This window comes from Equus quagga, chromosome 7 (genome assembly GCF_021613505.1).
Source record: "Equus quagga isolate Etosha38 chromosome 7, UCLA_HA_Equagga_1.0, whole genome shotgun sequence".
NCBI lineage: Eukaryota > Metazoa > Chordata > Mammalia > Perissodactyla > Equidae > Equus > Equus quagga.
This window is the reverse complement of record NC_060273.1, coordinates 30925226-30937244: the sequence shown is the minus strand read 5'-3', so window position 1 is coordinate 30937244 and position 12019 is coordinate 30925226. Positions and strand designations below refer to the sequence as shown.

The 12019-nt window shown below is 52.6% G+C and overlaps 1 protein-coding gene across 3 annotated transcripts in view; it reads left to right on the top strand.

The window, feature by feature from the left end:
* The first annotated feature begins 569 nt into the window (after nt 1–569).
* Nucleotides 570–12019, top strand: part of SNX8 (sorting nexin 8) — a 42810-nt gene continuing 31360 nt past the window's right edge. Inside the window, exon 1 of one of the 3 annotated variants that reach the window (XM_046667276.1) lies at nt 570–671. In XM_046667276.1, the coding sequence (XP_046523232.1) occupies nt 590–671 (82 nt within the window). In that variant the 5' untranslated portion in view covers nt 570–589. Of the gene's footprint in view, nt 672–952; nt 1098–11446; nt 11652–12019 lie in introns of those variants that run through there. The other 2 variants (XM_046667277.1, XM_046667275.1) reach the window with 2 other exon arrangements.

Below are 12019 nucleotides of genomic sequence, written 5' to 3'. Positions count from 1 at the left end.
AGGGGAGGCGAAATGAATGAGTGGGTGGGTGGATGAATGAATGCTGGGGTGAATAAGGGAATGCAGGGCCGAGGGAATGCGGGGGTGGGTAAATGAAGGAATGGGTGAGTGAGTGAGTGCACGAATAAGACGGAGGATGGGTGGGTGGGCGAACCACTGAGCGACCGCAGGACGGGATGCGTGAGTGTAGACGAACGAGGAAGCGGTGGACGGGTGAGCGGCCGAGCCAATGAGTGGCTGAGCGGGTGACCGAGCGAGGGCAGGTGGGAGTGAACAAGGGGAGGGCGGTGATGGCATCGCGCCCGCGGGGAGGAGCGGCGGACGCGGGGCGGGAGTGCTCGCCGGTGCTGCCAGAGGCCACGTGGCCGGGGCGTGGCGGGCCGGGGCGTGGGCGGGGCGAGTCCGCTCGTGGGCGTGGCTACGCCAGGCAAGGGGCCCGGAGAGGCCGGGTGTGGGCGGGGCGAGTCCGCGCGTGGGCGTGGCCACGCCAGTCAAGGGAGACGGTGGGGCTGGGCGTGGGCGGGGCGAGGCGCGGGTGGGCGGGGCCGGGCCGGGCGGGCGCGGAGGAAGTCACGTGGCGCGCGCTCACATGACCGCCGGCGTGATGGACCCGCTGCCCGCGGCGGCGGCTGAGGCGGAGACGGAGGAGGAGGCGGGTCCGGCGGCGGCAGGTACGTGGAGCCAGCGGGCGGCGCCCACCTGTCCCCGCGCCCGCGTGTCCCGGGCCCCGAGCCCGCGCGCCTCGGCTTTCTTCCTGCCCCCGGCGCCCCGCGCCCGCCCGGGTCCCCTCTCCGCTCCCCCGCCCTGGGGGCGCGTGGCTCCGCGGGGGGCTCGCGGTGCGGCCGCGGGTCCCGGACCTCGCGCACCTGTCGAGGTTGGCCCGTCGCCGCGCTCCTGCCCGCGCCTCCCGGGGCTGTCCCCATCTCTCGGGGCCGCGGGGCCCGCCCGCCGCGCGCTTCCTGCGGGGACTCCCCGCCCAGCCGCGTGGGGCGCAGCCCTGGACCGCGGGGCCGCAGACGGGCGATTTGGCCGCTTGGGACTTGGGTGTTCCCATCTGGAAACCGGACGTGTTTCTCTCTCGCTGCTTTTCTTGATGGGTGAGCGCAAACGCTGAAGGCGTGCTCGAGGCTTGGCTTTTCTGGGCTGCCCCTATTTAAATGCTCCTGTCTCCAGTCCTCTAACTGGAGAATGGATGTAGGTGGACGTTGGTGTGAGTTACTCTTTCTTTTGGGGGGGCGCCAAGGTTGGGGGACTCCGCCTGGGGGGGTTCTGGCAAGGTGTCCCTGACGAGGCCAGGCTGAAAGTGAGTTCTGGAGGGCTCCTAGAAAGCTTATTCATTAGGGAGAAAGGGGAGCCAAGTGGCAAGGCAAGGAAGCTGCTGGGGGACGGGGACGGGGGTGGGGGGGGCTGGGGTGGCGGGGGGCCATGGCAGGCTCCCTCCCCAGTCGTTCTTGATTTGTTTTTCATCTTACCTGTAGCTGTGTAAGGAGAAACAGGTAATAGCTCTTGCTGTTGCTTAGAACATGTGTTCATGCGGTCACACGTTGGAGCCCAGCATGGACCTGTCGGCCCTACCTGTGCCAGGGCCCCAGAGAGGACCCTTGGCTGGGTGGCACTTGGAAATGGGAGGCTGTGATGGGGTGGGAATGCTTGTTCGCTGCAGATTGTAAGACAGTTCCGAGTTGCTGGATGTGGTGGTGGCTCAGGGCTCTTTGCAGACATACAGACTGCACTAACTGTTTCCTACGGGACTCATCCCCTGGCTGCCATTATGGTGTCATTGGGGATGAGCTCTCCGAGGCTGTCCTCCCGGTGACTTCGTGGGAATTCCCACAATAGTCGGCCTGCCTTAGGGCGGTGGCGATTTTATGAGGCGTGCTTATAGCCCTTCTCAGTTTACAGAGCGCTTTCCTGCAGCCTGGCGAGTTTCAAAGTGGGGTTCTCCAACCGTTCGGGCGGAGCCTGTCATTTTGGTCCGTTGGAAACCTTTCGACCGTCCTGGAGGCAGGCGCAGTGGTAGAGCAAACCTTTTTTACGCGGGGAAAACGAGAACCCAGAGGCAGGTGACCTGCCCAAAGTGGGCAGTGTTGGGGGCGTGTTGTGGTGGGGACCGAGGTTGGGTGGGCTGGAGTCAGAAAACCTAAGCCTTTAAGGGTGAATTTTCTCCAAGGGTGGTATGTGTACATCTCACCCCTTAGCAAAGGCTGATTCTGTTGGAGGGGGAGTTGTGGCTTATGGATACACGACGAATTTCCTCTTCTCTGGTGTTCTGTCCACACAGCCAGATCCCACCGTCGGTGTTAATTGTGCGAACCGTGAGGTCTGGGTCTTTGTAGTACCTTTGGATTGTCAGAAAAAATTATTGTGTTCACTGTGGTTTTCAGCGTCAAGAGTCTTGTATTCTATTCTTTGAAGCTTAAGCTGTGAATGGTAACTCCCTTCCTAAAAATTTAACTTTCAGTTATGCAATACATGGACAAAAACATTTTCTTTAAAAAATTATGGAGCATTATAGATTAAGTTAAAGTCTCTCCCTAGTCGTAGTCACCCCCTCTTTACCAGAGGTGACCACTGTTACCAGTTCGGGGTGGATCCCCTCAGTTCTGTTGTATATTTCACACGTGTGCACTCAGAAAACAGGCGCCTCCCTGTGCAGACCTGCCCGTGTTTCCTGGGGCCGTGTGTTAGTGTCCTGTGGCTGCTGGAGCAAATTGCCAACCGTTTAGGGGCTTAAACAACACAAATTGATCATCTCACAGTAGACAGCAGACTCCATCTACGCTTCTGGAGTCAGTAGTCTGAAGTAGGTTTCCGCTGACTGAAAGGCAGGTGTGGGCAGGGCTGCGTGCCTTCTGGACGTCCTGGGGGGAATCCGTTTCCTGGCCTTCTCCAGCTTCCAGATGCCGCCCTCCTTCCTTGGCTGATGGGCCCCCTTCCTCCAGCAACCCTGGGCACCCGTTTCTCATGCTGTCATCTCTCTGGTTCTCTCTCTCGTCTACTTCTTCCACTTTTAAGGACCCCTGGGGTTACATTGGGCACCCCTGGATAATCCACAGCCCTTACCCTACTTTAAGGTCTGTTGATTAGCAGTTTGAATTTCATCTGCAGCCTTCATTTCCCCTTACTTTGTAACTTAACAGACTGACAGGCTCCAGGGGGTAGGACGCGGACACCTTTGGGGCCATCATTCTGCCTGGCACACGTGGATCCCCTAGGAGCAGAATTGCTGGGTGTCATAGGACTTGCATATTCTTTGTCTGAACAGAGACTGACAGATTATCCTCTGCGGTGGCTGTTCCCAATTTATACTTGTAACAGCAATGTTTTAAGGCATCCTTTCCCTCCCATCTCATCGACGCTCAATACCATTTCTTAAAACTCCCTTCAGACTTAGAAAAATTAGGAAAGTGTTTCATTTTTGTTTTAATTCCCATTTCCTCAGTTGTTAGTGAAGTTTAGTTTCTTTATAATCTTCACCTGTGTGGCTTCTCTGAACTGACTGTTCATATCTTTTGACTGCCCATTGTCTTATGAGATTGTCTTTTTTCTTATTGATTTGTAGTACTTTTTGCAGTTTGGACATTAACCCTGTGTAGATTTTATGTTAAAATTAGAACTATCAAAATATCTGATTGACTAGAACATTCCGTTGCCTGACTGTGTGGGATGAGAGTTTATTTCGGGGCCTGTTTTGAGGTTATAAAGCTCAGTGATTGTAACTTAGAATAAGAATGGCGAAGAATGAGTGTGGTGTGTGCTTGATTGTCCGATCTGATTTTTTTGGGATTGCCTCATACACTGATAAAAATATATCCAGATGACCACTATGTATCGTAGCCGTGCTTCCTACAATCCTACGGACCTAACTTGGTCTTCAGAACAAGGGAGCATGGGCTCCACTCCGGTTGGAGTGGCTCATTTGATGGCATTCCATACATTCCATTTGGTTAGGGAGCTCCCAGCCATCTGCCTTCGCAAAGCCTCCGGATGCCTCCTGGCTTTCTGTGGGGTCAGGTCTGAACCCTGCTTGACATCCCCGCTCCGCCACAGCCGGCTCCCGCCCTTTCTGCACGCCTGTGCGATTGCCATGCCCTCTGCTCCGACCACCGCCCCCGCCTGCTTCTCTGCTTGTGCGCATTTGTCCGAATTCACTGAGCTGTCACTTAGGATGGACGCATTTGACTGTGATTAAGTTGCACTTTAAAGTACTGTTTGCATTCAGGCAAAAAACCCTCCTGTGCACGCTGCTCCCTCCGTTACACGCATTTCCACTGTTAACTCCTGATGGGCAGAAACCATTATTTTTCTGTGCGTCCCAGTATCTAGAATATTTTAATTTGATTAACAGTGGTAGCTGTGTCTATAGTATTTGAGTTATTGGTTTTTAAACTCTCTTTCTCTCTCCTCTCTCTGTCACACACACACAGGCATACACAATTTGCAAGGTAAAATGTGTCAATTCGAAGAAAGAGGAACTAACTCAACCACTAGTATATAGGACAGATTTTGCCAGAATTTGTGGTTTGCAAGAATGTGATGTGTGCCGGGTGGGGGAATTCTGTTTTGGTGTTATTTTTTCCTTCCTAAGAAAAATGTAGCGTGAAAAGAGATGTTTGACCCATCTTGTTGGCTGGGCGGATGTGGAGAGACTGGAGCGGGGAGCTGCAGGATTGATTGCGCAGCCTGGGACCTGCTGTGTCTGTTGAGAGGGGCCGGCCCAGTGATCACAGCGTTGGAGCGTGCAGGTAGGAGGCCTCCGCCCCAGGGTGTGTGAAGTCGTGCCTCCTGGTCACGGTACCCTCCGAACGGGGGCCGTGTGTCCATCCTGTGCATGTTTTTCTTATAGAATCATTAAAAAATCATCACCAGACTGAAGGGGTAGACGTTCTTTGGGGAAATGTCAGTATTACACTGTCAGGTAGGACCCTTCTGGTGGACTCACGAGGGCCTGAGGCGTGTCCTGCTGGCTGAGCGCTAGGAGAATCCGAGGCCGCACTTGAGGCTGCGTCCTGTTGGCTGCGCTGCGAGAGGGCAGATGGCTCTCCTGTGTGTGTGGGGGGGGGTTTTGGGGGGCTCTTGAGCACTCTTAACAATCTGGAGTTTGTATGCTGAGCAAATGTAAAGTGAAATTACAAGATGTCTGATGAATTCCAGGAAGCTTGACCGGGACTGGAGAAAGCTGTGGTTAGGTAATATCTCGGAGAAGCGTATTTACATTATTTCCCAAGAATCTGTCATGACCTGCTTCGTGCTGGGAAGGTCGTCCACGAGAAGTGTGATGAACGAGTGGTCATCAGACCGGTCAGATGTCGTCGTCGTCTGTGAACTGGCACTTTGAGGAGAATGTTGTTATGCGTGTAACATGAGGACACACATTTTATAAACAGAGAAACCATCCACCATTCCAGCACCTTAACGCAGCCGCTGGGTCCGGGTGTGTTTCCTTTGTCCTCTGCATATGCTTTTTACATAGTTATCCTCATGGAGCCTATACATTTTATAGCCTGTTCTTTTGGCTTAACATTTTTCTACACCGCTAAAAATAGTTTTCATAATTTTCTATTTAATGTCTGCAGAATAACGCATCAAAGATGTAATGTTTGTGCTTCTAAAGGGATAATGTCATAAAGCGTGAGTGACACATACCTTTGTCACATGCTTTCCAGAAGATGACTCTTTAAATGGGATCAGTATTAACAATTGTCCTAATGCTTGCACCTGGGAAACCAAGTCTCCCTCCCGCTAAACTGGTTCTCCAGCCTCGAGTGACCGCTGTTATCAGCTGTGCGTGTTGACTCCGAGTTTTAGGAGACTTTCAGAGCCGGGGAGATGACCGTAGGCGATCTCTGCGATGTCCTGTTCAGTGACCTTCAGCAAGTGCGAGGACTGAGCTCCTTCACTCGCCATTGTGGATGTTGGACTCCAGTTTCTGTAAAGTTCAGAAGCCTGCAGAATTAGACTGTCGAGTGGGGAAGCTCCCACAGGTGATCAAACCGTAAATGACGAGCGAGGGAAATACCAGGACACTTAGGCTGAGGTCCCCTCTGGCAGGAGAAAGGGGATACGGGATGGGGGGGCTTCCAAGATGCTGGCGGTCTGGTGATTTTTGACCTGGATGGTGGTTCCACGTGTGTTTGGTGTATAATTTTGTTAAGCTGTCTGTAGACATTGTGCACCCCTTTCTGTAGGTGTGTTGTCTATTTCACAGTCAGAGATGTTGGGGGGAAACCCGAGATCCTGGCACATTAGTGGACTTGCCAAGAACACACAGTTTGGCAAGTAAGGGTGGACGCGAGGGGTCTTGTTTTAATGTAGTTTTGTGGGGATCTTGGACTCCCTTAGTTTCCACTCGAGTCCACATTGGATTTTCTTAGTGGGAGGCATATTTGGAGTGAAATACATTTTATTGTCTCAACATCCACTCCTAGTGGAGAATCCTGTGGTTAGTTAGCAGGAGACGCCCGGCTTCTGCTGTTTCTGCTGTCTGCGTATTGTTGGCACCGGCCCAGAGCGCTGGTGAGTCCAGCTGTTTCCGTGGCCCCTGGGACCAGCAGGAAGGAGGACCCAGACGTGGGGCCACTGGCATCTGTGTCTCGGCAGGAGCGATGTCTGGGAGCCTCCTCGGCTGTTGGAAGTATCTCGTCGGCCAAGGCCACCTGCTGTGAAGGAGAGGCAGTTGGCGTTTGAGACTTAGCACAGAGAATGGTCTGTAGAACCCTAATTTCCCTTCCCAGCTCCTGAGAAATTCCAGCCCGGGCTGGGGGCCGACCAGCCTTCCAGGAATAGGCCGCTCGCTGCTGCTGTCTTGTGCCGAAGGGAGATTTAAAACTGCGTTTTCAGCTCTTCGGGATCTGAGGAGGCCCATGCGTGCACTTCTGTATCTCTGTGGGACGTGCGTGCCGCTCACACCCTTCCAGGCTGGACGCCGAAGGAGGGAGTCTCATGGCCGTCCGCAGAGGTCGGGGTTGGGCCGCGTCACATGGCAGTGGGCCTGTGTCCACCGTCGTGAGTGGAGAGTCTTCCCATCTTCTGCCTCTCCCGTGGGAGAACCCTAAACATTTCTGTTTGGGGTTCTTTGCAGAGCAGGAGTAGGCTGGTGGGGCCAGGACTGGCCCTTCAGGGCACGGGCTGTGTGCCAGGCACTATCTGCGAGCCTTGTGTATAAGATAATGTGGTCCTCACGGCCATCCTGGGAAGTAAGCAGTTTCATCACCAGTACTTTACAGATGGGGAAACTGAGGCATGCAGCAGTCCCGTAAGTTGCGCAGGACCATATGGCTCATAAGTGGTGCTGCTGGGATCTGTGGCCAGGCGTCCGGCTCCGGCTGGGAAGTGGCAGGTCTTGTGTCCTTGCTGTGGGTGACCGCGGCTGGCATCGGGTACTGGCTGCTGATGAACCAGCCTCCCGTCGGGATTTGCTTACCCAGCCCTTCCCAGACATGGGGGCCCCCCCTTTCGATGCTGCTTCTTACAGGGAGACCGTTCTCAGAAACAGCACGTCAGCCTGTCGTGCGCAGTTGTTCTCTCCTCAGAGCGGAGCGCACTTTAGAGTGATGAAGCAGGACGTGATGGGAGCACGTGTCGGTTCAGAGTGGCTGCGTCTGCGCCCTGCGGGTTCCCAGGAGAGCCGGTCCTTGCGAGGTTCGAGTTTGGGTTTAAGCTCTGCACCACGTCTGCCAAAAGTATTTCATTCATCTGGGTGTCGAGCAGAGTTTGTTTCCCCTTGAGTTGACTGTGATAACTCTCAAAAAACAAATTGTGTCACAAATTTTGTGATGCTTGGGCTGAGTTCCCCTCGTCTAAGGAAGATAGGTTACCCCGGGTAACCGATTTTGGAGTTTTTGGGTGTGCGGCCCTAGGTGAGAGTCTAGCTTTCTTTGCATGGAGAACGAGGTCTTCAGACTTCGTGCAAGTTTAGTTGTGGGGGGAAAAACTGACTAAATGTTTTCCTGACTGTGACATTTTTCACAGTTCCTAATTTGCTCATGCCAGTTTCCGAGGCGTGACGTTTTCTGGTTGATTAATTGCATTCCTGGGTGTCTACCCCGCAGGCAGCTGGAAGGGAGGGACCCTGTCTTGCTCCTGAGATGCCTTCCATAGATCAATACATGTTTGTTTCAATGGGTTTAATTGTATCTCTTTGGCTTATAATATCGGGTGACTGCTTGGAATTTCACTAGAGACACCTCATTTGGTTGCGAATGTGTGTTCTCCCTTCATTAGCCTTTCCTGGGAATGAGGCGCACTTGGGCCTGTCAGATGTTGTGGACTGTTTTCACTTTCTTGTCCAGAGATCCTAGAAAACCTGAGTCACTTTCAGCCTGAGCCAACCAGACCCAGGAGGAGGGTTTAAAGAAACAGAGCCCCCAAACGGATTGAACTTAGTTAAACCAAGAGAGACGAGGGTTCTCTCTGGAACTTTGAGCTCCTCCTTTGTTAACTTATTCCAAGATTCCCCAAATTTGCTAAAATAGTATTCCTTATAAACTCTGGAAAAAGTCGCTGGGCCTCCCCACGTGGAAACAGTCGCGAAATGAGAGACCCAAGAGATGTCTTGAGGAATAGGCTCAGCCTCAGTGGGCTCTTGAGGAGCAGGTCTGGTGGGATTCACGGAGAATCGGAGCCTGATGAACCCTCTGCTGGTTCCTCCTGCCCCGATTTGAGTCAGAGGAAGTCATCTGATAGGGGACCGTTCTGCCCTCGGCTCTAGTTTTGTGACGTCTTTAGGAAGCAAACCAGTGATTATTTTTCCCCCTTGTGATCCGGTCCCTTCCCCCTCCCTCGGAAAGGAATGGCCACTCGCAGCTTGAGCACGTCCTGAGTGTGTGTGTGTGTGTGTGAGTGAGTGTGGTTCACACGTGTCCCGATGTCCCAGGGACCATCCTGACCTGCTTGTGATTGCCGGCAAACCTGGGGAGCTGTTTGATTCTTGATGAGAGCTAGATGCCGTTGTCACATCGCGTCGTAGAACCCAGGGCCGGAGGCGGCGATGTCCCCTGGCCAGCAGTTCATTCTGTCTGTGGTTTGGTCTGGGGATCTAGTGTCTGGCGTCCATGTCCTCTGGAAAAGAAGGGGTCAGGCCCCGGGCGCTGTGCTAGATGCTTTCACGTATTTTCTATTAAAAAATCCTTGTCCCGAACAGTTATGTAGATGGTGTTATCCCCATCCTGGAGATGGGGGACTGAGTGCCGTGGGTCGAGCTGCTTACTCACGGTCACGGAGGGGTCCGGGATTTGTGTTGAGGCCGCTGCCCTCCGGCCCCAGGCCTGGGGTGTGCCTGCCGCTGCTCCTCTCCCGTGTTTTGGGTGTCCAGTGGGGCTGCATGAGTCAGCACACAAGGGAACACAGGATTTGGTGTCATTGGTACCCTGGTTTGAGTGCTGGCCCCACAAGTCACCTTGCTAGCTCTGTGACCTCGGGCGGGCTGCACTGCCAGCTGGGCCTCCTTTTTGCATCCGTGAAATGGGATCACAGCCCCTCCTTAGAGATGGTCTTCCAGGGAGGTTCCAGTCCCAGAGAAGTTTCACTGGTCACGGCTCTTCTGTTACTGGTGGTTGGTATTGCACCCAGCTGTCCAGATAACCATCTTGATTCCTGCTTTTGAATTCGTGGGAAGGGTAAGACAGTGGGGGTGGGGGAAGCACCTTATTAAGGGGAACTTGACTTGTTCCTTAGAATTCGTGGCTGCGTCCAGCTCTCCTGACTTGCAGCTTCAGAGCCACACGCACAGCCCGGGGAGGCTCCTAGGTCCTGAGCACGGCCACTCGAAGTTTCTGTGGCAGCTAGACTTTCTGTCCTGTGCCTGAAACAACCAGAGGCTTCAGAGGTAGATGGTCCCTTCCCTTGTTGATGCGTTCGTTCAAGATGGCAAGCCGTCTGCGTCCCACGTGCAGCTCTGGGCTAGAAAAGTGATGAGTGTGTATTCACAGGAAGAAGAAGAGAGGGAACTCAGGAAACTTAAAAGACAGCTTTATTGAGATATAATTCACATACCGTATACTTCACCCATTTCATGTGTACAATTCAGGGCTTTTTAGCGTATTCACGGAGTTGTGCAGCCTTCACCACAGTTAATTCTAGAACATTCTCATCCCCCTGAAAGAACCTCTGCACCCATGAGTAGTCCCTCCCCGTTCCCCCATGCCCCTCTCCCCCAGCCTGGGCAACCACTGATCTTTCTGTGTCTGTAGATTTGCCTATTCTGAGAATTTCGTATAAATAGAACCATTTAGATGTGGTCTTTTGTGTCTGGCGTCTTTCACTTTGCATAATGTTTTCAAGGTTCGTCCATGTTGTGGCGTGGATCTGTACTCATTTCTTTTTATTGCTGAATAGTGTCCCGTTGTGTGGGTCATGCGCGTTTTACTGACCCGCTCATCAGCTGATGGGCCTTGGGCCGCGTGCACGCTCTGGCTCTTGGGAATCCTGCTGCTGTGAACGGTAGTGAACGAGTTTTTGTGTGGACGTAGGTTTTCACTTCTCTTGGGTATATGACTAGGAGTGGACTTGTTGGGTCATGTCGTAACCTATGTTTAACCTTTTGAGGAGCGGCCAGACTTTTTTCCAGCAAAGTATGAGGGTTCCAGTTTCTCCACGTCCTCCCCAACCCTTGTTATCGCCTTTTTGATGATAACCATCCTAGTGGGTGTGAAGTGGCATTTCATTGTGGTTGGGCATCCTTTTATGTGCTTCTTGGCCTTTCGTACATCTTCTTTGGAGAAATATCTATTCGAATCCTTTGCCCATCTTTACAATTAAGTAATTTGTCCTTTTAAAAAAAACTTGAGCTGTAAGAATTCTTTATATATTCTAGACACAAGTCACTCATCAGATACATGATTTACAAATATTTTCTCCCATTCTGTGGGCTGTCTTTTCACTTTCTTTTTTTTTTTTTTGAGGAAGATTAGCCCTGAACTAACTACTGCCAGTCTTCCTCTTTTTGCTGAGGAAGACTGGCCCTGAGCTAACATCCATGCCCATCTTCCTCTATTTTATATGTGGCACACCTACCACAGCATGGCTTTTGCCAAGCGGTGCCATGTCCACACCCGGGATCCGAACCGGCGAACCCTGGGCCACCGAGAAGTGGAATGTGCGAACTTAACCGCTGCGCCACTGGGCCGGCCCTGTGTCTTTTCACTTTCTTGATGGTGCCTTTTGAAGCACGACAGGTTTTAATTTTGATGAAGTCCAGTTGATTTATTTTGTTCTTTTTTTGTTTGTGTTAATTGTTGGTGTCATTATAAGAAGGTTTTGCCTAACCCAAGGTAGGAAGATTTACTTCCATATTTTCTACTGAGTTTTGTGGTTTTAGCTCTAACATTTAGGTCTGTGATCCACTTAGAGTTGGTTTTTGTGGATGGTATGAGGAAGGGGTCCAGTGTTACTCTCTTGCATGTGGAACCCCAGTCGTCCAGGTGCTCCGTGCCTCCCCTGTGCTGGGCAGTATTGGGAAGTCGAAGCTCCCCGAGGGGTGTATGTCCTGGTGTGGGAGAAACCGCAGATGAGGCAGACGGAGGGCAGCTGCACGAGGAGACCCAGGCCAGCCATGAAAGCAGGAAGGAGAACCGACTCTCCCCGGGGCTCAGGAAACCGTTGGCTGTTGAAGTGGTCTTTGAACCAAGCTCTGGAGGCTGGAGACGATTCAGGTGAGAAATTCTCAGCTAATAAGTAGCCGTGGGCTTGGAGGGACCTAAGAGATTGTTTATGTCTACCTTGCTTCAATGTAAAATCACTTTATGGCAGGAAGATGAAAAACTTTCTTCTCTTGCCGTGTAGGTTGGTTATCCATATGCTGCATTACAGCTTTCTGTAATCGGCGTTTTGCCATGTATTTTGGGGAGAAATGGATATAGCTGAAAATTGGCAGAGAGGCCGCAGCGGAGGTGGGAACACACTGCCAGCCTGAGGATGTCGCTGCTCAGGGCTCGCTGTGGTGGTATCTGTTGACAGCTGTCCTCTGCGTTAGCGGCTTCAGCTTCTCGCTGTAGCTCACTGAGGCACGGTTCCTGTCACC